This window comes from Bombus vancouverensis, chromosome 4 (genome assembly GCF_051014615.1).
Source record: "Bombus vancouverensis nearcticus chromosome 4, iyBomVanc1_principal, whole genome shotgun sequence".
In the NCBI taxonomy this organism is placed as follows: Eukaryota; Metazoa; Arthropoda; class Insecta; order Hymenoptera; family Apidae; genus Bombus; species Bombus vancouverensis.
In genome coordinates, this window is record NC_134914.1 from 5,214,226 (window position 1) to 5,239,520 (window position 25,295).

A 25,295-nucleotide genomic window follows, 5' to 3' on the forward strand; every position below is an offset into this window, starting at 1 on the left:
CCGTCGAGCGTACGCTAGTGTACAGCGTGCTGTGAAAACTATTTACGACTTGTGCAAGTTGGTTTCCAAACGGTTAGACAAGAAGATTATCGCGTCAGTTGCGTTTCCGCCATACGATTTCGAGGGTATTCGGAATTTTTCACGAAGATAAAGTCGAAGAACGATATTCCGAAACACCTCTCTTCTCGAAACACCTCTACGTTTGCATCTGCTTTTTGACGCGGTGCATCGTCGAAACTCTCTTCTTGGCATCGACGTTATCACCGTAGCTTCCATACACTTTCGATGCGCAAACATTTAGTCTCCATTTAGGGAAAGTGCTAGCGTGCTTGTCGTACATGCACTTGCACGCGATACGATCGCACGGAGACGATCTAGTTTCGAGCGTGGCATATCACGATGAAAGACAAAGGAAAAGAAGGGATCAAAGGTTTCCCTCGAGAAGAAATCGGAGGTCGCTCGGGTCGCGTTGCTTAAAGCGATTTATCGTCCTTTGTAAAATATCGATCGATGCTCTCCATTCGGTGATAATGTTTAGTCGAATGGCTAGAAAATAGGCAAAATCGTTGGCACTGTTCGAAGCCTAAATACGAAGCTGCCTTTCACGTAATCACATCGATACAGGTGAGTCGATGGATCTTTTTTCCGTTTGATATGCGAGTAAATAAATTGATTCGCGAACATCGGAGTTGCGTCGTTTCAACGGAAGGACAGCAGAAAGACTATCGGGTTATCCGACGATCGCGCGTCCGTGTAGCGTTTTTCGCGACTTCCTGTCGATATCGGCTCACGATTCGTTTGTTCCGTTTTACCCTGCAGGTCGCGACAACGTCGAACGAAACTCGATAGGACTTTCCGTCGGTGAGGATGTAGACACCCTCCTCATTATTATTTTAATATATGCCAGAGGAACCTCGAGCCGCGACAGTAACGAGCCGTGAAACGGTGTCGCGGTTTAAGAAGAGCAGACCTTTCGTTTTAACGACTTTCTAAAGACAGGCTTCGGAGCACAGGTTGGGTTAATATTTGGCTCGGTCGCAGCAACCGGGTCAAGGATCACCGAGCTTCGCCATCGAAATCCTGATCCTTCGATGTCACGTCCTGCGTTCGAATTTTTCCTTCTTCTTTCTACGTTCGAACCCTGTAGCCTATCTTCCAACGTAATCGTGATTTTCGTCGTATATCCTTCGTTGAACTCGGTCTCATCCGTTCTCAGCGTCAATTGTCTTCTCTGAAATTGAACGTTATAACTCATCCACGTCCAGGAGAGAAACGACGTCACCGAGATAATCGCGTCGCTTCTCGGCTGCTCGGCCAACCGTGTTTGCGAGCGTATATTTGCACGTGCTCTTCCATCCTTATGTGCGCATTGTACAGGCATGCATATACACGTTTGGTAGGTCTGTATATGTTTGGTCCATGTGCCTTTGTACACGCGCCAACCCATAAACGTGCGCGCACACGATGCAACTCTGCAGAGTTGTACCGTGTTACGAACGTAGCTTGTACTGCAGATACGTTGCGGTTCTGGCCTCTACTTACCCGCTCGCCGCGCCGGCCGAACGTGATACATTGTTCCTGCCAAATTCATGCAACGACCGAAAATTTCCTCGGCATTGTCAGGGAAACAACAGAGTCCTGGCCTCAGGCCGTCCGATTATTCCTACACGTGACGCGGGATGCTCGACTGGCACGTTTCTTTGCATCCTGCCCGAACTCCCTTCTCCTGCATCGCTCCACTTTCGTTTAATCGCTCGAAATCAAGATGAAATACCGCTACTCTGTCGGAATTTTTTCTCTCGAATAACCTTGCCGTGTATTGTTCCCGTGCATTTCTTTTGTTCTCCTTCGTTCGACGATTGCTTAAGTTACCTCGCTGTTCTTCCTCTTCCAGTTTTCCCCACTGCTCGATGGATCGTCGGTTGATTCGAAACCTACGGTTTCTTCGCGCACGAACGCAAAAAGTTTACCGCCTGTCTATTCGATCATCCTTTCGATGCTCGAATCATTGCAAACGTGTTCGTCGTATTTGCATCGGCAGCGGATCACAAAACGTTGCAGATAAAACGAGGAGAAGGTAATTGGTTGTTTCGACCGCGGGATATTCCGTCAGCTACGAGTCGCATACTTGTTACGCGTAAAATACGCGTAGCCAAAAATACTTGGAAATTCCACCATCGAATTTTATTCGTTTAATTTCGAGAAACCTATATTTCCTCGTTGAACGATCTTATAAATGAAAAGAAAGATTCATTTCTCGCTGGAAACTTTGATTTCTAGATGCACCTGACGAGTCCGCTGACGAACGAGGATGTCTGTTCCTTGTACGCGGTGAAACTCGGCTCAAAGTTTCGCCGCGATACCGATGAACGACTTTCTCGAAGTATCCAGGCTATTTACAAAGCGACTTACAAACTAAAATCGATGCAAGCAATCTCGTGGACAAAACCTCGGTCCCTTGTCCGACTTTAGCCGTGCCGTGGGAAAATTAGCAGGATGCAAAGTAGACAACAAAAGGATGGATACCCTGGACGAAACAGGCAATAGCGACGGATTTTCAAGACAGCAACGAGTCGACGTAAATGCGGTAGTTGGTCGCGGGTTTTATCGCGGTCGATTTTCTCATTACGTGGTGCACGTGGTTCGTCATCGGGCGGCTTACACCGTTCGAAAATTCGCTGACAAATTCATATCCGTTTCGCGCGGCAGTACAAACCATGTTGGCGAACGAAGACGCGACACCGTTTCCATTCTGCGGCTGTAAATCGAGACGAGTGGAGGGATTAAAATGACAGAAAACGTCAGAGAGCGTAGAGAATGCAGCTGGTAGACGCTCGGTTCCGCTAATAAAACTTTCTGCTGAATGTGAATGAATGGATTTCGGAGTACTCGTTTCATCCGTCTGTTCAGCCACCCTCTCGTTATGATATCTTTCTTCGTCGTTCCACTTTCGATAATGCACCGACTTGCCATTTTTCTCTTTTGTTCGCCGCCAGACCTGTTTCGCTTCGATCGTTCTCGCTCCACTTTGATTCCGTGTTTTTCGCTTTTCGCTAATCAAACTCACACCCATCGGTAGTTCCGCCTCTCGCTCGATTAGTTAATGTTGTCAATTATCGTTTTCCGATGGGACGATCGCAAGCCGATTTTCCAGCGTTCTTCTATTTTAGATCGAATTCCAGATGTTAATTTCGCGGGTATTCGAAGCGCGTTAATCCCAATCGCTTACGGGATTAAGCTTGGAATACAAGCGAGTGGCAAGACAGTAATACGCCTTTGCTGTGATTCATTTTCTATTAAAAGAAAATGAGAATGTGGCGCATGATTGTGAGTGCCGTTGCACATCAATCGGTGCCGCAACTCGGTACTTTCGTTTCATAGAACCTTTCCATCGATGCCATAAAAATGACAAAACGGAGGTAGATTTCGTTGCGATGCAGATGCATTCGTTGAATCACCATGATTATACTTTCGCATCGGCGATATCCGATTCTTTTGTGCCGTTTCGTCCATGCTTTTGTTTCGTTCGTTATCGAGCCAATTCTTTCATCGCGCAACAAAGGAAATTACTGGAAGGCGGTAGCGCTCGTTATCGCTAACGATTCATCCAGTTAGATGACTGCGAGGTTATTAAATCGGTACGCGTCGGTCGTCGTTCGATTCCCACCGATTTAAATAGCCTGCGTTCGTTTTCGATCTGATCGGAACTCGATCGATTCGGGTTAGTTCACAGGTTGCGTGCAGGCCTAGGATGAGAAAGAACGCTTAAGTGGAACATGAAACGTTCGTATGTAGATGCGCCGTTGTACCCGCAGGGCTGCATGCCAACCTATGACAGGCTAAAACCGAGTGTGTATCACCCGTATCAGGGTTATGGATGGCCCATGAACACGCTAACCCAGTGACACCTCTAGGTCACCACCGACTCCCAAACCACCTCTTGTTTGTCTTCCTTCTCTGCTGCGTTTGCTTTCGCGTAGCCGAATCTCCACTTTCCTTCTTCTCCCCTTCTTCCTCTCAGCCTTTTCTCCCCTGCCTGCTTTCGTCCTTATCTCCATCGCACGATTATTCCAATGCGTAATAATTCATCGTTTTTTTCCCTATTTATCGTCTCGACCTTGATCGACTCAATTAAACAATAAGTGGCAGTACTCGAACACGAACGTGTCTTATTTGCAGCAAATTAGAAAGGAGGATAAACATGATAAGATAGTATTAATGCCAACGGCAGGAAACTGACGCAACTACGAGACTGCGGATGTCTCGTAGATTTTTAATAAATCGACAAAGGAAAAGAAGAAAAAGACGCGACAAAAGCGAAACGGTTCGAAGATACAAATAAATCGATAGCTGTTGCAGAGAAACACGGAATCGAGGCTAGGAATACGCGCGGCACGTAAATAAACCGCTTTGCAGCGTTCGTTTCAGCGAGTTCCGTAACAAACTTTCTGCTGCACGTATGCACGCGCAACAGCTTTAGTTTAGCGTTATTAGGCCTGGAAGTTGCTGTCGAATTGTTGATGCCTCGGCTCGCGTCGTATTTCGCCAGTCTCTCGTCTCCTCGGTGTATCCTCTCCGCTTGTCAGGCCGCAGAGCAGATCGCGATTTACCCGTGGCCTGCGGAGAAAGAATTCTCTGGAGATTGAATTCTCCGAGCATTCTTTTTCCAGCAAATTACGACGAAATAATTAAAGAGTGGCGAGACCCGCGAAGAAATTGAACTTCCCTGAATCCGAATAGCCGTATCGTATGATCAGACGAATCTTAACAAGACCCACGGTATCTCTGCTAATTACGCAGCTTGCACATAATTACAGAGAAATTACGCGTATAAAATTGCGCAACTCGAGTAGTCGCGTTCCGTTTCAACGCGCTTTCGTTACAATCTACGTTGCAGGATCCGGCCGCAAAATCTAAATAAACAAGAGATAATCAGTTTTCAAGTATCGAGGGAAGATTAATGGCAGAAGCCACCGAAACCATAGGATCTATGAAAGCAGACGGTTGGAAATGAAAAATTATTCGCAACTCTGGTTCGATTTCCAAGTCGGTAAATCTCGCGGCCGATTTTGTTTCCTGCAGAATCTCGGGGCCGGTGCGACGCATTGAAAAACGCTTTGCGACACAGGCTGCCGTGGGGGAAATTATTCGGGCCGATAGATGAACGTCGAATGAAACTGCTTCGTTTAAACGTTTTTTGACGACGAACCGAACGGGCCGAACAATAAATATAGCTCTGTTGCCATCGAGGCAGGAACAATGATTCCCATTACGAGTTGCAGTTTTATTTAAAAGCCGAGCGGCATTGTTTTCGCGGACAAGCGGTGGACCGCGAACTCGTGGCGTTTTCAGTGCTCACTTTTGTGGTTGTCGGCACGGAATCACGGCCCTTTGCATTTAAAGACTCCTTACGCGCATTGTTCGAACGATGAAAAGCTTCCTCTCTATGTTATCGGAAAAATACCAGGATCGAGATTCAGGCGAGAAGGTTTCCTTCGTCGTTTCAACTTATTCCCTAGTACATACTTACATACATACACGTATACGTATACTTTCAGTTTGATTCTACACCATTTGTGTCTCGTGTTTGCGTGTGTGTTTGCTCCTACGAACGCTGAAAGAACTTCTCCTTACAAATTATACTAGACGGATAAGATAAGACGAAATCGATCATCGGGCTATTGCTTAAGCATCGTCCGATAAATCTGTTCTCCTACGCGATACAGCGATATTATCATCGAAAGTGTCTGCCTGCAAAGTTGCCGATGGAAATACGCGGTAACAAACGTAACCGTAATACATGTTTTATTATTCTTATCGAGGCTATACGGCCGGGTAATTTCAACGAGTGAAATAAAAAAAGAAACGGGCAGATACTTTTACCGATAACGGAATCACGAGTATCATTTCCCGGTCGAAATCGTGCAAGAATCGAACAGGGACAACCGGAAAACCGGGTCTTCTCGTTTGTTTCCCCGAAATTGTATCGCCGCAGGCCAAGTAAACTAATTGTTTCGCGTGTACGGAATGCTGGAAAGCGAGGTCAGGAACTCGCAGCAAGTTGCGCCTCTATCCGGCAGCGAAGCTCTCGCCCGACTGTCATTGCGATAAATTCTCTCTCTCTCTCTCTCTCTCTTCTTTTCTCTCGTTCTTTCTCTAGCACCCTGTCCTCTGCTGTACTGCCGTGCGACCAGCTTGCACCGTACCATTCGCAACAATGAAACGAGACGCGAAAAAAGAAGCTTTTTTTACTGGAAACGGCCTCCAGCCGGAAAATGAATCCCCACGTTGGCTCACCTTTGGGAAATCTTTCCCTGCGAATCTTTACACGCCGTCCTTTCGACGACGCTCGCTTCAATTCCGACACGGTTTTTACACAATGCCGTGTTGCGGTACGAGCATCTTTAGCACCATGGAATCGTCGATCCGTTAAATTTCAAAATCTTCCGAATACCACCTATTCTCTAATCTGGTTTTAGTCTTCCCGCCATTCTACGTACGGTAGACGACCTACACGTAAAGTATTTCAATACTAACCATAGAATTCTTTTATGAATATATTATATGCATTATGCGAAACTTTTTGAAATTTCGTTAGCGCTGTAGCGAAACACGACTATCGTGACTGCAATCGTAGAATTCGAAACCAATCAAGAAGTTACGAAGCTTTTATTGCAAATGTAGAGTTAGTGAAAAGTTAGTATGTAGTACGAATAGTAGTCATAAACATATTAATTAGTGCTACAGATGATTTCACTACAAATTGTAGCTTATTAATGTAGCGACTAATTCACTGTTCAAATATTGTACCTATTTACTTTGCTGATCGTTGGCAAGTGTATCTATGCTTCCAATAAATATCTCGTAACTTCTATATGCATCTCCAGATTCGTTTCAGTCTTTACTAATTTCGTCGGCATAACCGCGACGCCTCGTTACAGCGCTAATGAGATATCAAAATGTTTTCTTTAGTACACATATAAATCTACATGTAATAGGAAGTGTTCAAGTATGTTCGAGTAATTTTGTGTGCAATTATTTTTAAAACATCATCGTTTATTTAACGACTGTCAGCGTCGTAAAGAGCGGATAGATAAGATAAGGCTTTATTTCATCGATCAATGTCAATTAGCATTCTAACGGGTTATCAATCGGTAACTCGAGGAAGAAAATTCTGACGGAAACGACACAAGACGAGAAAGAAAAGGCTGTACGACGTAATGTTAATTACAGGGCGGAAGACAAGTTTAGGTTTACGGAGAAGAAGCGAGAACGGTACTCGCACCGAATATCTTGCGATCCAAATTCATTATCCGCGTTCCCGCGAGGCGGGGAACCGTGCGCTGCAGCCTCGAAATGAATTTCGAAAGTGGGACATACGCTTATTAGAAATTCCTGAATTGTTCCGCGTACGTGTATACTCGGTCTATTTGCCTGGTGTAAGTCGACCGGTGCAGAATTTACGGAGCCTCTGGCCAATGGATCAGCTGAAACCGAAATAGCGAAGGAAAAATCGTCGTAGCGAGACTCATTCTAGAGTCTAAGACAGATATGAATAATCTAAGAATTAGATACGATGATACAGCTACATTCGAATGTTATCATAATTTTACGATTTTCGTTTATTTACGTCGTCATAAATTTATCAGGTGCCCCTGGCTATCGCAGTTGTTTCCCCTTCGAGATTTGTATAACGAAGGAATTAAAATTTCGACTAGAAAACGAGGTTTCATCTTAGAGCATTTGCGTCTTTCGCATAAAGTATAATCTCTGTCGTAATTTAAAGAATCATCCGAGACACGCGCGAAATGAGAATGGATTTTCAGTTTCCTTGACGTCGTCGGCCAACGAGACTTACGGATTTCTCCGTGTCTTTGGGAAAAATCTCGAAGAGAAATATTTTCTCAAGAGCAAAGATAATGGCTCTCCTAATGGCTCGAACACGACACAGATAGGATGCAGTCTTGTTCCTTGAAAAGATTTTCTAATAAAAGCAACAAACTTTCTTCTCTTTCTCTCTTCTCCTGTGCTTGCTTCCTTGATCCTTGTATTCCGACTATGTTTAAGGATCAAATTTCTCGATTTTATTTCTCGCAACGTTCGGGGTAGCATTCGAGCCATATTCTTCGACGATTCACCCTTCGTAGGAAAATGCGCGATGGTTCTTTCGAGGGGAAAGATTTGACGATGTACCGGAATCTCGTAATTCCCGGGGCTAACGGTCGCCTGATCTTTCGACCTATCGAATTTTTCACTCATGATTGCCACACTCCTCACTCAATTTTCCACTCCCGCTGTTGCAGCCAAGCGATGATCCGTGAACTTGGAATGTAGACGGAAGGGCGGAAAAGCGGATCTGCCCCTCGCAGGATCGAAGGAAGGGCTTTTCTTCCACCTCCGCTATCATCTTCGCCGTTACCTCACTTTTAAATACCTAAGATCTCCACATCTAGACTTGGACACCGTAAGTACGCCGCAACTCACTCTTTCTTTTCTTTTCTTTTCTTTTACAATTTTCGAACACGGATGAATCCGTCAAAATCCGATCCGTTTATTTTTTCGTCCTTTTTCCGCCACGTATCCGAGAAAAAATGTCCAGATAGCTGTTTCAGAATAGGACGTCGAGATACAATGTATAAAGATCGATAAGAGGGATAATGAGAATGACCTAATTGAGCGAAATCGCGATTCTCGTAGGTCTTCCTTGTTTCTCGTTTCAAAATCATTACTCTTTCCATTCGGTTTTCATTTTGTTCCTGGATTCCGGTTTAACCAAGATCTTCCCTCGGTCTCGGAAAAATCATTCGCCAAGCCTAAGGAACGGATTGGCATTGACGAGAAGAAGGGAGCCACGGAAGTAAGTAACTAATTGGACCGGAGCGAGGAAGCGAATCGAATAGCTCGAAATCAAAGCTGGTCTGCCTTTTGTACGGACTGCCGGTCTAATTGGTACGCTACGCTGGCCATTCATCGCGCCATCAAGAGTACAGATTGATATCTTGTCTCGAAAACGCATGCGGCATTCCCTTCGGTCTCCCTTTGGAAATCAGCGAAAGTCCAGCCAAATCGCCAACGAACGAAACTTTCGGTTCGAACCTCGTTTGCTTTTAAATATATTTTTTCTTTATGTGCCATTCCGCGATACGGACGACGTAATTATACGTTTCCCTGGGTTTTCGTGCCCGTCTAGATTAGCCTCGAGTTTATACGATCGTACAGAACGATCTCGCGCATTATGGATGAAAATTACGATATCGCCGTATTTATTCAAAAATTAACATAAACTCGGAGGGAGCCTGTTGAGCTGGTAGAATTCTTTTTTCTTCGCCCTGTCGACGCAGCACACGCGTAATTAATTATCGAACGATCCACTTTGCGGAAAGCGAGGGTGCATGATTGATACACGCAACCGCCAACATTTTCTGGTCCCTTAGGTTAATTCGAATAATCGACACGAACGTTTTCTTTTGTTCATTCGCGTTTAAGGAAAATCGATACGACGACACGTGCCGTTAATCCGCGTTAACGTTAACAGAGTTGAACCAGCGAGTTTAAAAAGCTCTGTTTCCAATGGAACAATGGCGGATAATTTCGACAAATAAACCGAGCAGATAACACGGCCGACTGATAACGCAGTAGCCTTGCAATAAAACGATGCAAAATCTCGCGTGCAGGAAATTCCACTGGGAGGCATAGGTGGATTTTACCAGTTTAATCGAGCGGTTCGATTTCCAAGCGCCGTGGCAAATTTCGGCGCTATATTTTCCGGAACACTCTCCGGAATTGCTCGTTACACGAACGCATACGTAATAGAACGTTTATTGACTGATATACGTACAGCGACGATGTTATTGCATCCCTCTATATCCGATTTCGCGCGCTTTCGCTAAGTTTTCATCGTAAATCGATTTTTTCTTTACTTGTTAAACCGGCGATAAGATACAAGAGGAAAGGAGAAAGAAAAGAAAAAAAATGGCTAAAAAAAATGGCTAAAAAAATGGCAAGGAATTAATTAGGAGATAATCGCGATGTATGCAAAGGATACAGATAGATCTAACCTATAAAGCCAGCGTAAAAGTTGCGATACAAGCCACGATCGTCTCTAGATATACATATATGTATGCTACTTGCACCGTAGCAATCGCTTGCACGAGATCGAGAGAAATCTCGATTATTACGATCGACATCAGTCGAGTGTGCTCCGACTGAACTTTCGAGCGTATGGCAAACTAAGCCGGCGCCGAGTAGCTAACCACGTGCAGATTTGCCCAGAAAAACGAGGATTAAGAGAAACGCGAAAAGAGACGCGACAAGGAGCATAAATAAACGAGAGGTATGGCTGTATCGATCAGTCAGGATAAACGACGGGTCTCTGGGCCGAGTGGCTGCCAGCTTCGATGTCCACTGTCCCGAAGAAACGGGAAACTTGAAAAAAAAAGCGAGGTCGAGGTTGCACCTTTTTTCGCCCTGCTATCTTCCACTCTCTTCTCTTCGTCGATAGTCCGCGCACGCTAATCGAATTTCGAAGCGAAAACAGACTCGAACTCCGTATCGTTTTCATTTTCAGCCGTTCTGAAACTTCCTTGCACATTCCACGAAATAAAGCGAATAGATCTTAATCGTAGAATCATAGTGGCATCGTTAACCCTGCTACGGTCGTCGGATTTTTACATTCCAATCTGGATGTCATTTTAGCAAGCGGGGAGGATTCGTAACGTTTTGAGAAAATATTTAATATACACGTATAATTGAAAGAAAAATTCATGCCTGTCAATGAGAATTTTTTCAAATCGCGTTCAAACTCGAGATATTCCTTAAAGTTAACCTTAAAGTAAAATTGAATGGAAGACGAAAGAATGTAGCGTTAATCGATGCGGGGAATCGTGTAGTAAAATACGAGAAAAACGTCCGACGATCATTAACGAGAAGTCCGTTGAATCCGCAAGCGACCGATTACGTAAGATCTGAACGCCACGTTGAAAATAGCGAAACAAACGTGAGATAACTAGTTCTTGCAATGATTCTCGTAATGAACTCGTGAGTTATCGCCCGTTGCACGATGCTGCCACCGCGACAAGGGGGACAACTAACCTTTTACGTGAGCTGCGTTCGTAGCCTCTGTGTCTGCCTATGCCTCGATAGAAAGGTACCTCGCGTCCCTAGCTCGAACTTCCTCTTTTCTTCACCCGGATTCCACCCTGCAAAGTGTATGACGAAACGTAGCCGGGCAACCGACAATCAATCTTGTTCTACCTTGTGGAAAATTTTCAAACAACGAAATTGTCATTGTGCGAAGCTTAGCATCGTCTCATTTGCCTAACGATTTCGGTAAGTAGAACACAGTTGAAAATGAAAATAAATTTCATGGTAGATAAAAGAAACGGTGACGGGGTTTGTTCGAATCGTTGGACGATTGTATCGGGAACGATCTTCGCGAAGGATTCGTTAGCGAACAAGAAGAAATCGTTTATCAACGTTGGTAATCTTGCAAGAAAATCTGTTTGCGGGTGGCGCTTAAATCACTTTCCAAAACGCAGTTCTTCCAAATTAAAACGGAAACGAAAACGAAAAGCGACCAGGTAATACTTGTCTTTAAACGTTGAATATTAAACGAAAAGACAGCCGGCGATAAATTATCATTCCCGATGACAGCTAATCTGTTATTTCTCTCACGTATGCTTCCGCGTGTAACACTTAGATACTGCGTGTAATCGCGCGTGACCAACGCTCCACACAGACGGAACACGTAGAAGGAAATGACCAATCAACGCGGACCTTCGTATAGAATCGCCACGATATGTTTCCTTTTAACATGTAGGAAATACAAAACAGTCGTGCACAGCTGGACGAAGAGATCCTTCGATTTTCAGAACTTTTTTCCAAGGAAATTAAAATTAATTTTGCGGACAAAATCATGGAACGTTTAGACACCTACGGGAAGTCGGCTTGGTTTCCGAATATCGAAGACAGCGCGAACAATCGAAGAAACGAACGCTCGAAATTTTACACGAACCGATTCCATGAGTCACGGCAAAGAGATGCGCGTACCGAAAGATGGTGCATTTAATCGTCGAGTAAATAGCGCGAGTTCGATAGATGAAAGCAACGAGAGAAAACTCGTCCGCAATGAGACGTACGGTATACACAGACGAACAAAGACCGACCCTATTTTTCATTATCGAAATGACGATGTGAATGGATCGTGAATCGGATCGCAGGCCAAATCTCGTTCTCGCGCGATATCGCCTCAAGAAAGTAACGATCGTTGCCGACGCACATAAAGAATAAGTTTCCATCGAAATGAACCACCCTGCGTTGCGTTTGTCTCTCACAGCAGTAGGCTTCCATCTCGCTTTGTCTCACGAACCGGAGTCGCGTTAGAAACCAACTCCTTTTTACGAGTGCGTTCGAATACGGTCGACACGTTTCTCTAACTTCGAACTCGTTTGAAAGCCAACGACCGTTTCGCGAGGGAAAGGCAAAAAAAAAGCACGACGTTGAATCGAGCAATGTGGTGTTTTAGGCGAGGACACGATGTCAAGAAACCGAAGCTCCTTGAGCAAGTTCGAGGCCCTGATGGTGCTAAGTTTAACGGTACTCGTTCAACTGGACGTCTGTTGGTGCACGCCGTCTCACAGAAGCAGACATCATGCGGACATGTCCTACGAGGATACGAAGAATTTCCGAAGCAGCGAGGAGCTGCCTAGACCAGCCGCCCTCAATTCGAACGACGATCCGCTGGTAGTACAAACCAGAAAGGGCAAGGTCAAGGGTAAGACCATGACTGCCACCACGGGAAAGGAGGTCGACGCCTGGTTCGGGATCCCTTACGCGCAGAAACCTCTCGGTAGGTTCAACCTGTACTGATCTATCGCCTTGGAAAATTCGATGATTAACCTTTCATCGCTACCTCACCCGGACGATTACTCCCGGAGAGCTATTCTCGGAAATTTTCCCTTTCTTCTCGAAAGTCTTTCCCGCGAAACTTTCTCTTTTTCTGAAAAACGGCCGAAAGATCGTTAGGTAGAAGTAATGGAAAATCGAACGGTAATGATAAGAGAAAAGAGAAAAAACAGGAAAGGAATCGAACTGGATCGTTTGAGAGACGAGAGATTGGGAGGAGACAAACGGGACGGGATTCTGTTGCAGGAGCTCTGAGGTTCCGGCATCCGAGACCGGCGGAACGTTGGTCGGGGACCCTAAACGCAACTACGCTACCGAATAGCTGCGTGCAGATTCTGGACACGGTGTTCGGCGACTTCGCAGGTGCGACTATGTGGAATCCAAACACACCATTGAGCGAGGACTGTCTTTACGTGAACGTGGTCGCGCCACGGCCTAGGCCTACCAATGCCGCTGTTATGGTATGGATATTCGGTGGTGAGTTCCAGCTGACACCTGTTCACATCCTTAGACTAGACATGCTCGTGGAAACTAGAGCACACCGTCGCCAGCGGTCGACGTTCTTTTACAGGTGGTCGCTTCTTAACGAGAAACGCTTATTTTCGTCGCGCGCCGTTATTTTAGGACGGCTATTTTTTCACCCAAACTTCATCTAAATGATCGGAAGAACGCTCGAGAAAGCCGTTTACACCGCTACGGAAGTTGCATCGCGCCAACAGGTGCTCGATCGTACGAAATTATTTGGCGAGGTACGAGCGTTGCCTCGTTGCGATTTTACTTATATTCCGTGCAATGCTTAAGAAATGTTCGCGAACGTCAGCTTCTTTGCGCGCGGCCGTCACGAAATAAGCGTTGTTCAAAAAGAAGTCGAAGCTCCTCAATGTGAAAGAAATTAATCCGGATGGATTGCAAAAGAGAGTCTGCGAAAAATCCCGTGTATAGGCGCAGACACTAGTTGACACTCGGTTGATCGTGTTTGCGCGTACATGCGTGCGTGCGTGCGTGAGTGCGTCTGTGTGATCTATTTGGAAAGCAGAGGTTTCTTTCGAGAGATGGAATCGCGCGACATCCTTATAGGTGGCTTTTACTCCGGATCGGCGACCCTCGACGTTTACGATCACAAAACCCTGGTGTCCGAGGAGAATGTGATTCTAGTCTCGATGCAGTATCGAGTCGCCAGCCTGGGTTTCCTGTACTTCGGAACGTCGGATGTTCCTGGGAACGCCGGTCTGTTTGATCAGATGATGGCCCTTCAGTGGGTCCGCGACAATATCGCTGCCTTTGGCGGAAATCCTGACAACGTGACCCTGTTCGGAGAGAGCGCGGGCGCCGTTTCCGTTTCTATGCACCTCCTTTCGCCTCTATCAAGGTGCATACCTTTTCTCCTTGTCACTTTACGTTGTTTTGTTTGTTTCTTTGCTTGCCGCTACCATGTCTACTGCTATCGACGCTGCTACGCGATAGACGGTTGGAGATCACCCCCTCGACGAACAGCCGATTATATCGTTGTGGTCGAGCGCCAGTTGCCGCTGGACGATACGCGTCGTAAACCAAGGAGGGTGGTGGTCTCGAACTTAGGGCCGCTTCGATTTTCCAAACGATTGGCCAACTTTTAACGGAGACACCATTCTGTGTTTCTCTGGCTTTCAGGCATCTCTTCAGTCAAGCCATCATGCAGTCTGGCTCTCCAACAGCACCATGGGCCATCATCTCGCGCGAGGAATCGATCATGCGCGGCATTCGATTGGCAGAAGCTGTCGGTTGTCCTCACGATCGCGACAACTTGCAAGAGGTGATCGATTGTCTGCTGATTAAGGATCCGATTGAATTGGTGAAGAACGAATGGGGCACCCTGGGCATCTGCGAGTTTCCATTCGTTCCCGTGATCGACGGCGCCTTTCTCGACGAGACGCCACAACGCTCGCTGGCCACCTCGTCCTTCAAAAAGGCCAACATCATGATGGGCTCGAACACCGAGGAAGGTTTCTACTTTATTATTTACTATCTCACCGAGCTGTTTCGCATCGATATGGCCGAGGATGTAAAAGTCAGCAGGGAACAGTTCGTTAGCGCCGTTACCGAATTAAATCCGTACGTCAATCAGTTCGGAAGGCACGCCATTATCTACGAGTACACGGACTGGCTACGTCCGGACGACCCTCACATGAATCGCGACGCCCTGGATAAAATCGTCGGCGACTATCAATTCACTTGCAACGTGAACGAATTTGCTGGCCGTTACGCCGATACGGGGAACACCGTTTACATGTATTATTACAAACACAGGTGAGATTCATGTCCGATCGAATCGGAAAGAAGGAGTAAAGATCACGAGTAGGCGAAACGATCAATGCGACTCGTCCGAAAAGGACGTGTTCGCTTCTTTATCTCGGCTGGCTTTCGCCTATACCGCGATATTTACGAGACCCCGATTTCTTTTCCATAAAACCATAGATCGGCGAACAACCCATGGCCAAGATGGACCGGTGTGATGCACGCGGACGAAATCAGCTACATCTTTGGCGAGCCGTTGGATTCTTCGAAAGGATACATGCCCGAGGAGATAAATTTGTCCAAGAGAATGATGAGATATTGGGCGAACTTTGCAAAAACAGGGTAAGTCGAAGAGCGATCACAGCTTTTATCTTTTCTTCGCATCTCTAACGGGCTGACTACCGTCGTGTTAGGGATCCGAACGTCGGAGATGTCGAGTCATGGACGCAGACCTATTGGCCACCGCATACTGCCGCCAAAAAGGAATACCTGACGTTGGATACCAACAGTTCCGAAATCGGAAACGGACCTAGAGCGAGGCAGTGCACTTTTTGGAAGAAATACCTTCCGCAACTCCTCGCCGCTACTTGTGAGTAACTTTTACTTTCTTCTTGTTCTTCTTGCCGTGAAAAACGACGACGGCGCTGCCGCAACGCGTTATTTCCTAACGAAAGATTCGAATCTTTCGCCGTTTATCGGAATTTGTCGAACGTGTTTCTCGCTCGCGCCAACTATCTTAACGGTCGGTTCATCGTTCAACGTTCAACCCTTCGACTGCATTTAGATTATCTCCTATGACACCTGTTGAGTGGAAAATACGTTTCATTAACCTCAAGGCGGCCGTTCGGGACCGTCGAAAGCAAATCAATCGGCTCGATTACTTTTTCCGGTCGAGAGATTTTAATCGAGCGCTCCGTTACCGAACTTCGAATGCAAGTCGTTCTCGATTAAGCTTCCGGGGCTACGAAGCATTCGTAATTCGAGCCGCGATATCTGTCATACCGGTTCACGAAGGAATCGTCTCCCGAACGAAGAAGGAAGGCGGTAATTTCTCGAAAATTTTCAGACTCAATTTTCGACCAACGAACGAACGAGACATTCCTCGTCGAGGAATAAACACCTGCCAGTCTTCGTTCTATGGAAATCTAACCCACGTACGTTAACGAGGTACCGTTGTGCTTGGTGAATTAAAAACAAAATAAAATAGCCGAGCCTTTTCGCATAGCGAAACAAACGTTGGAACGCCAGCGTAGGAGATTTCGCATCGATACGTACACACGCGGAATTTTCAAAATATTCGATTCGCGTGTGTAAATCAAGTACAGAGTCAAGGTTGCTACTTTTGAAATTTTCCAACGAACTTTACTCTTTCCCTACATTGTTGAACTTGATCCAATGAAAGAGACAGTCGACCGTCGTAGCTACCAACCAAGTTTTAACGTTTGCCCGAACTTTTCGCTCTCTTAAATTCTTCTCGGCCCACAGTCTTTTGCTTGTCACGCGTGAAAAGTTTCAATCGTTTAAAACGTAAATCGCGTATTCCGCGCGCTGTTTCCTGTCCTTCGCTTTCCGATTCATATTTTTCGCCCTTTTCACGCGCTTCTGATGAAACCGAAGCGAATTGCACTGTTTCGGGCGGATTTCGACCATTTTCCGAAATTTTCGTTCGAATTTGAAAAAAAAGTATCGTTTCTACTAACAAGTTCTATTCAAGTTTCTCTCGTTTTATTTCTTCTTCTGTCGTTTCACGATCGAACCAAATGGAACAGCGAACAGCGACGAAAGGTAGGACTTGAAAATTGGAAATTGCTTTCTTGGCAGCTTTTCTATGATCAAATTATTCCATCCCAATTACGTTATTATAAGTGAGTGCAATTTAATAGAGACGATATTCGTGGTTTCCTGACTGAGGGGGCGACTGGTCTCTGGCCTCGTGCCATTCCACAAAATACAGGCAGATGCCTGAAGAAACCTAATCCTTCGTATTCGGTTCGTCCATTATGCAGATTCGATTATTGGCCACGATTATCGGTCGTCGCAGCAGTAGAAGAGCACGAGGGATCGCGTTTTAGATATCCAAAGAAGGCTTTTTCTTTCACCGTAATTGCGTTTACCGCAATCCGAAGGTCCGCGTTCGCTTTTTGCTCGAGACACAAGATTTCCTGTATTTCTCATCGCGAAACAGTGACCTTCGAGCGTCGTGTGAGACGCTTCGCGAGACAGGACTCGCTCGATACAAGTCTGAGTGAACGATGCAAATTCAAGTGCAACGCTGACCATACTATGTCTCAGGTCGACTATTTTGCAACGATTGTTGATTTGAACGTTCCTAGACGGTTTCAACATCCTTGAGACAAACATTTTTTCACTCTGCGCAACTGTCGACAAAATAGAGACACTCGGGTCCGATATGACCGATCCGTTGACAACGTTCGCTGCAAATTCCCGGACAGACTTATTTAACGATTAATTTCGTTTGATTAATGGAATTTTGGCTAAATCTACGAGAGTCGGAGGATGAAGATTACCGAGAAGTTCTCTCCTTCGAGAAGCAATTTCGTATCCCATTGACTCCGAGATGAGCTATCAATCGAGAGTGCTTAGCTCGCGTACACCGTGCCTTTGGAGAAACGTTAGGTCGCGGAAAAGGAATGGCTGCGAGCCAACCATCGATATCTATTCAAAGAATAATCTCTATCCGCTTCTTCTTTGTCCCGAACAATATCGGCACCGTTGTCGTCGTCGTCGTTGGCCAGGCACCATTCGCAAAGAAATCGTCGAATCGGAGAGACGTGCCAATTTTCAGTGGCACCGATTTCAGACGATGTTTCTTGGAAAATCTTCCCAAAGCACCAGAATGTCGTAACTACTTCTCGATAAACGTTTCGTCAACGCTTCGTTAGTTTAGTGAAGAGAAAAAAAAAAAGAACGATCGAACGCTCGTGTTTGTTTCTTCGTCGTTCACTAGCGACGAATGCGTCAGCAACGGTAATTCGAACGATAAGAAAAATTCAACGAGGAAAATTCAACGATACCGACTCACCAAGATGGAAAATGGAATTCCAGCGGAGAAGCTCGCGGGCAAACGGAAGAGACGTACAGCGATTTGGAGAGCCGAGGATAGGGATGACGGTCGCAGCGAATTTATTCGCTTATCCGCGACGGATAAACTACTCGCGATCGAATCAAGAATCGAACAGCGTCGAGGAGCAATCCGTCAGCAGTTGCGACTCAAAGATCTCGATAGGATGGTAGAACAAAGGGGACGAGAAAAGAAAATACAAAGGGGTGGCTGCGTTAGTCGGTGGAATATCCGGTGAATGGTTTAGCGGGGCAGATGGACGAAGCAAAGAGGGGATGATATCGCGGCGGATAAAAACGGCGCGGCGGTGCAGCGGAAAATTGCTGCCGCGGTGCTGTATCTTCTTCCAACGCTCCTCTGGTCGATTGTTTTTTGTCTCTTTTTCCTCCTCTTTCCAATTAACATCCATCGTGCCTGCAGCTGCAGCGAGTATCCAGATCTCTTTCGACAGAATCGTCAAAGTGCTTCACTCGCGAGTACACGCGACCGCTACGACTCGGCCGAAGTCTGAGGTTTTTAAACTTTTCGGAGATTCGCCTTACGATAAACAACATGATTCGCCTCGTTAGCCGACGATGGCGCGGAGCAGCTACCCGTAAACGAGTTTTTCCTTCGACGAGAACACACGGCTCTTTTGCATTTACGAGGATAAGTAAGGTAAGGGAGGACGGTTGCGTTTCGCGACTGGATCGGAGAATTAGGACGAAACGTTGCGCGGTTAAATAAAATGTCTGCATATGCGGCAGATGCGATTCTCTGGTCTGGCGCATCGGCACTGTAAATAGAACAACGACGTCGCGGCATTGCTTTATAATTACGTCGGTGAGCTTGGAAAGGTTAACCGCACGCCAATGAAGGTAGAGGGTGTACAGCACGGGGACGTGTCGTTGTCACGAGCACTAATGGCTCGTTTACACGGTAAACCATTGGCGTAACCGCAGATACACTCTGCTCGTGTTTTCCCTTGTTCCGGCCCCGACAATTCATCGACGAATCATCGATAAGCGAGCCGATTTCCCGATGATCGCGAGCAAACGCGTATTCCGAGGAAACGTCCGGTAATCCGGGTCCGCTGTACGTTTGGGCGGTCGACCTAATCGATCACGCACGGTGACGTTCTCGGTTGCTTTTAAACGAGGATTTATCGCCTCGTAAAATGAACGGAGGTTTTAGGCGAGCAGCGTACGGGTGCACCGTGTAACGGTAACGCGGTACGAGTCCGCAGAGCGGACGGGAGCGGACGAAGGTGTCATTTTCATCATCGCTAACGATCCGAATTCGAGCCATTGGCGTAACGCTATCGTAACCGTGAGACCAATTCCGGTGTCTACCGCAGCCGTGACGTCACGGAGTTAAATGCACCCTTCTATCGGACACGTTCCCCGTAATCTATGTATGCGCCGCAGAACTGCCGTTGATACGGCGCCAACCTGGAACCCGCTCGGATCGGGCCGCTATTACATTCACGATAATGCCGTTATCTCGCGTTAACGATCCCTTATAAAAGTATATTTACGCTGGCCACCACCGTTTTGACTTCCGTCCAAAATCCATCGAAACATCGACGTTGGCCGTGTACGGACGATAATGGAATCGCGACCATAACGATAACTATAGGACGCGTAATCGATCAAAAGCGGAAACGAATCGCGGGTATTTATTCGAATATTTTCGAATCGCCGATAAAAACATATCAGAGGAAAATCGAAATACATCGAATAGTTAAGCGATCAAATTGAAAGATACGAAAATCTACGGCTATCAAGTTCGAATCGATTCGCTTCTCTTAGCGAAGATGCCGAAATTGTCTTGCTTCTCTCGCTTACGATGATTTCCAGTTACTAGACGTTACGAAGTAAGAAGGTTTCGAATGAAATTTGAAAATTACTGCGCGAACGCAACAACCTTCGTGTATCCCCAAGCAGTTGTTACGGCGACAGTTCCATTAGGAACTAGGCACGCGTAACCGTGTCGTTTAAAATTTTAAAAGAACGTTTCGTATTCTTCGCACTCCTCGAATTTATTTCGATGGTTTTTATTTAACCTACCTCTCTACTACTTGTCTGTCCGTCTGGCTAGTTGGAATTTTATAATCGAAATTTCACTCGCTTCTCGAACAGCTAGAAAACTGAAATTTGAAACACACGCTTCTTTTCGATCGTAATACGACATACGTAATTTCAAAAAATTGACAATTGTTTTATTGGAAATAATTGCCTATCTAGCTGAATTTATTAGGCTGAAACGTGGAAAGATCTTTTTATCTCGCAATAGAAAGTCGATGGGATTTAAAGTTTATTGAGTCCAAGAATACAGTTTTAGGTACATTATTCACAATAAACGTTGAATTTTTGTACTGGTATGCAATAGAAAGTCGATGTACATCGGGAAATGACTAAACATCGAGACAAAAGTAAAATATGTAAGTTGAAAAAATTTGTTTAAACGACTTTTATTTAAAAATATACTAAAAAGGAGAAAACGATTTTCTTAATCGGGTATCATCAAGTAATTGAATGTAATAACGATACACAGGGAAATCCGTATATATCGAGCACACGCGGTAATTATATAATAAAGTATCACTCAATTATTGAACTCGTATTGCTAAAAATAAAGTCATGGCGTCATCATTCTTGTATAGTCTGTTAGCATAACGACTGCTCCATCCATAGTTTGATTCAAACATTTCTATCCTTTACTCCTATCCTACTTTGCCTTTTATTTTCTTTCTTTAACTTGCTTTGTATGTGCATTAAAGTATACGGATATGCATATATATACGCAAGCTGTATCTTTCCCGTGTGAATCTTAATATATCTCCGCGGAGATATCTAATATTTTAGCAGGAATTAACAACTAACGAGTTGTCCAATAGATAGATCGCAATTAATTACTGTACACGGGTGCTCGATCGCGAAAACAATGACACGCGTAGCCTCTCTAAACATACTGATTGATCGTCCGTCGTCACGAAGAAGAGGAAACAGAACGGTACGATAATAGTCAGCGTTGACGATTGCAGCAGCATATACGTATCGCTATTGGCTGTCGATCGTCGCTGCTCGAATTATCATAGAGAGCAATTGCACCGAGGCTCGTGAATTTGTCCAAATAATTAACTGGAAACGAGATAAACATTTTTCCAAGCGAACCTTCTTGCTCGTAGATCATTTGTCGCTGATCGTTCGGTCGTTCGTTGAGAAAGTTGTTGGACAATTCGTTGACCGATACTCGACGACGCTTACTCTTGCAAAGTAATTAAACGAAAATATGTCGAGGGAGAATTGCGAAGGAGAAACTTGGAGTTTGATTACGAGTTCGGTTCCTCTCGCAGTTTGCCGAGAACTTTTCCAATCGATCGCAAAATCGAGCATCGGTACTCCCGGGAATACTGGCACGTCCAGGTGTTCGCCACACGTTTCTCCCTTTTATTAGTAGTCGGTTTGCGTTCGTGGTTGCAACGCGAATTCATCCAAGTTGCTAGGAGACGAAGTGGAAGCGGAAAAAGAAGCGGACGGAGAAAGCATAGTGGGTCGGTGGACGTCGGGCTGACTGGTGGGCAAATTTGATCGGTGCTCGCGCCTCGAAAACAAAACAGTGATAAAGTCGGAGGGGCAGCTGGCTCGACGAAAGGTAGGGGTTTTGATCGCGGCACCCAGGAACGAAACGAACGAACGGACGAGCAGGGTAGACGAGGGTGCGGGGGTGGAACTGGCCGCTCGGCAAAGTGGATCGATGCCGCCGCGGCACGTCTGTGCGCGCAAACGTGCGCACGTGTGCGTACACCTGATACATGCATCATCGTCCACAAAGCCACGGAGATGCGTGGATCCGTTAATCGCCGATTCCTTCGGCTCCCATATAGAAAAACGCAACGCGCAATCTACGCGACTCACGACTTTGACGCGCGTGCAATTCCAATTCGACCGATACGAAACCCAACGAATCCAAGTGAAAGTCTCGAAGAGAAGAGACGCCGTTGTCACGGGAAAATTCTTTGATTAACTAAGGTTAATCGGTCGACGAGCGATACGAACGACAACTATTATCCGTTTTAATCGAGTTTCTCGGTTGCCAGTCGTAACGGCAAGATCTCACGCGACGCACCGGTCATTCCGCGCCAAGTTAAACGAATTCTTTGTTGCGTAATCCACGTTATCAAAGCACGCTCTTCGCGTCCTCTCGGCGACCGTCGAACGCAGCAGAGGCAGCATCTCTCTTTTATTACTTTCATATTCGTTGGATTGATACGGCTTCATCGTCGAAGGAACGAATTTTCCGCTCGTTCTTTCACATCTATCTCCTTGGTCCCATTGTTCCGAACGTTTTATGAAATGCTGTTCAGGGGACTGGTAGTTACTCGCAACGAGCTATTAATATTATTCACACTGCGTAGATCTATGTGTTCTCGTGACATGTTTAAAAATCGAAAGCGTACCGTCGCGTCGTCGTCGTCGTTGAATCTAAGGCAATTTTTCATTGTTTTCTGTTGCAGCGAAACTGGAACTTAGTCAGAAGATGGCATGTAGCGGTACGAGAGTAACCGACGGAGGACATCTGTTCCTGATGTTGAGCCTGCTGCTAATCGGTACCCTGTTCAGTCATAGGATCGCGATTCAATCGAATGCGAACAGTGTGCCGGAGATGATCGACCCCAGGGGCTTCGTCTAGCTTCCGCAGTTAGCTCTTTGGATCGTTCTCGATCGTCCGGGAAGAGGCCAATGGAACGCGAATACGGACCAGCGAAACGATCGACGACCTTCTAAAGCGTGTAAACGAATCAATGGCATCGTTCGTTGATATCTCGAGGCGATTCGAAGCGAGACAGACACATATCAATGCAGCGGAGGGCGCTCGATCGACCCACTATACACGATCGTCTTGTCACCGGTTCGCTAGTGAGAAAGATCTTGTAGATCGAGAGACAAATCTACGTCGTCCCTTAGAGGATGGGACGCGGCAGAAACTGTACGCTAGACAAAGGACTCGAAGATCTCCTTGAATCGACGTAATCGATCACCGACGAGTGTCGTTTTATCGTTCTGCAATTTTAGTCGTTCCTCTATTCTCAGTCTTTCGAGAACGCGATCGACAAAGTCCTCGCGAATCGAGAACGCGACCGTGGTTGATATCGTTGGTGGAGTCGCAATACATGGAGAAAATAGCAATCGTAAAGATATAACGTACGCTCCGAATCGAAAGTTACTACGCGTATCGCACGTTTCCAGGTACGGGACACGCGACGCGCGACACGCTCTCGGTCGAGCAAGACGCTTCTAGTTGTAAGAACGACGCCAACATCCTAAAACCATCAATTGGTCCCTCGTAAATCGTCTGACCTACTCCGACAGCGACTACTCACGCGACCAATGTAAAATCACGCTCGTACCGCGCTTTATTCCGCGTTTGCAATTTCACTCGGGTATCGCAAATTTATTCGTCTGTCTCGTAGTTGGTTCTTGAAACTTAGAATTTCCATGGGGATCAACGGGGAACGTAACGTAAGTACAGCGTAACGCGCCACTAATTTGATCGACCCGTTGCACCTGAGAGGAAAAAAAATACGCTACAAAATAGAATTTGATGGCAGGCAGACAGCGTACACGCTCTTCCCGTACGTTCTAGTTTTTGATTAACGCCACGGCAATATAGGTCACTGCATCGGTGCTTTTATTTTACAAGCGAGATCACCGCCGTGGACCTGCACGTTATCGCGAAACGCACTCGGCCCCTGGACGTTTAATCTACCCGCGACAGGATAATCCGCGCGCTATTCGCTGAAAATATCATCGCACAAACGATCGTTATCCTTTAGCTCAGCGAACTTTGTATCATCGTCGAACGATCGCATTCGCGCTGACGAAAATTTGTAGAAAAATTGACGCGATGTCTGCGGATTTTCGGAAAGGCTAGAAACGTTCTGTGGACCGCCGGTCGACGCATTCGCCAGGCTTTCATTTCGGGGGCACTGTCTACCAACTGCTGCAACTGTCTACCAACAGGTACGGTAATGCGAGCCGCAATTCGATCTATATACTCTGCGGCCGCTTATACGTGCGCATGTTTGTAATGCGGTGCAGCTACTGCAGAGTCGATTGCATTCGTACAAATTGCGGAGATTTAAACGCCGTGGGACCGACCAACAGCTCGGCCATCCTGGAACATCCGTCCGATATTATCGTAGCGATCACCGCGAATAAATCTCCTCGACGATCGTCGTTCCGTTCGTCGCGCGACGCAACTCCAGACGCGATCGTTCCCACAAATACAGACGTATATCTCTGTTTTTATTTACTCGATTTATTTGGAAAAAGAAAAACGGATTGGCCCATTCGGTGATCGGAAGTACAATACATTTTCGCACAAGGCGCGTACACGTCGATACGTTGCATCGACGGCAAATTGACAGAAATCATGGCGGTCTTCTGCATCGAGTCCCGACAGAATTGCAAATTGCATTCGGTTGAGCGCGACTGATTTATCAGCGGTAAACTGATCGACATTGACTACGCGGATGGAATGCTCGATCGATAGTCCGTTCGTGGTACAAGAGAAACGGATGGTCGACGTGGCGGATTTGTTCTAAGGACGGTTGTTTGCAATTTCAAAATTATCAGTTAATGGCATCGCTAAGATGATAGGAGAAAGAAGGCGAAACGTTGTTTCTTCGCCAACGATTCTAAACTGCCGAACCGTTCTTCGTTGTTCTCCGGATAAGATCTATCGTTCGTACGAACGCTCGAGGAAAGATATTGGATTTCATTCGCTTCGTCTACGATGATGGTTGTTCGTAAGAACGCGCGGAGAACGTCGTAAAATTTTATGGCACGACAGCGAATGCAGAGTTCGTTGCAGTCGTATTAAAATCCTTTCGACTGCGGTACCAACTGGCGATCGAAATTAAACGACCGCCAGGACGCGTTCAGGTGCGCTCTCGCCGTATCGAAGGTGCATTCCTACGTGTATCTCACGCGCTCTATTTTCCTCGCGGCTCCGCCATCGATTTTACACGAGAATACGCTTCTATTCTTCC

The 25,295-nt window shown here is 46.1% G+C and overlaps 1 protein-coding gene across 4 annotated transcripts in view; it reads left to right on the plus strand.

Moving 5' to 3' along the window:
• Window positions 1–24,225, plus strand: part of LOC117160881 (acetylcholinesterase) — a 63,815-nt gene extending 39,590 nt beyond the window's left edge. For 3 of the 4 annotated variants that reach the window (XM_076617832.1, XM_076617833.1, XM_033341940.2), the window contains 8 exons: window positions 8,304–8,464; window positions 12,524–12,847; window positions 13,150–13,380; window positions 13,981–14,272; window positions 14,554–15,189; window positions 15,358–15,519; window positions 15,591–15,766; window positions 22,758–24,225. In XM_076617832.1, the coding sequence (XP_076473947.1) occupies window positions 12,535–12,847; window positions 13,150–13,380; window positions 13,981–14,272; window positions 14,554–15,189; window positions 15,358–15,519; window positions 15,591–15,766; window positions 22,758–22,933 (1,986 nt within the window). In that variant the 5' untranslated portion in view covers window positions 8,304–8,464; window positions 12,524–12,534 and the 3' untranslated portion in view covers window positions 22,934–24,225. Of the gene's footprint in view, window positions 1–8,303; window positions 8,465–11,089; window positions 11,329–12,523; window positions 12,848–13,149; window positions 13,381–13,980; window positions 14,273–14,553; window positions 15,190–15,357; window positions 15,520–15,590; window positions 15,767–22,757 lie in introns of those variants that run through there. The other variant, XM_033341941.2, reaches the window with a different exon arrangement.
• The last annotated feature ends 1,070 nt before the right edge of the window (window positions 24,226–25,295 follow it).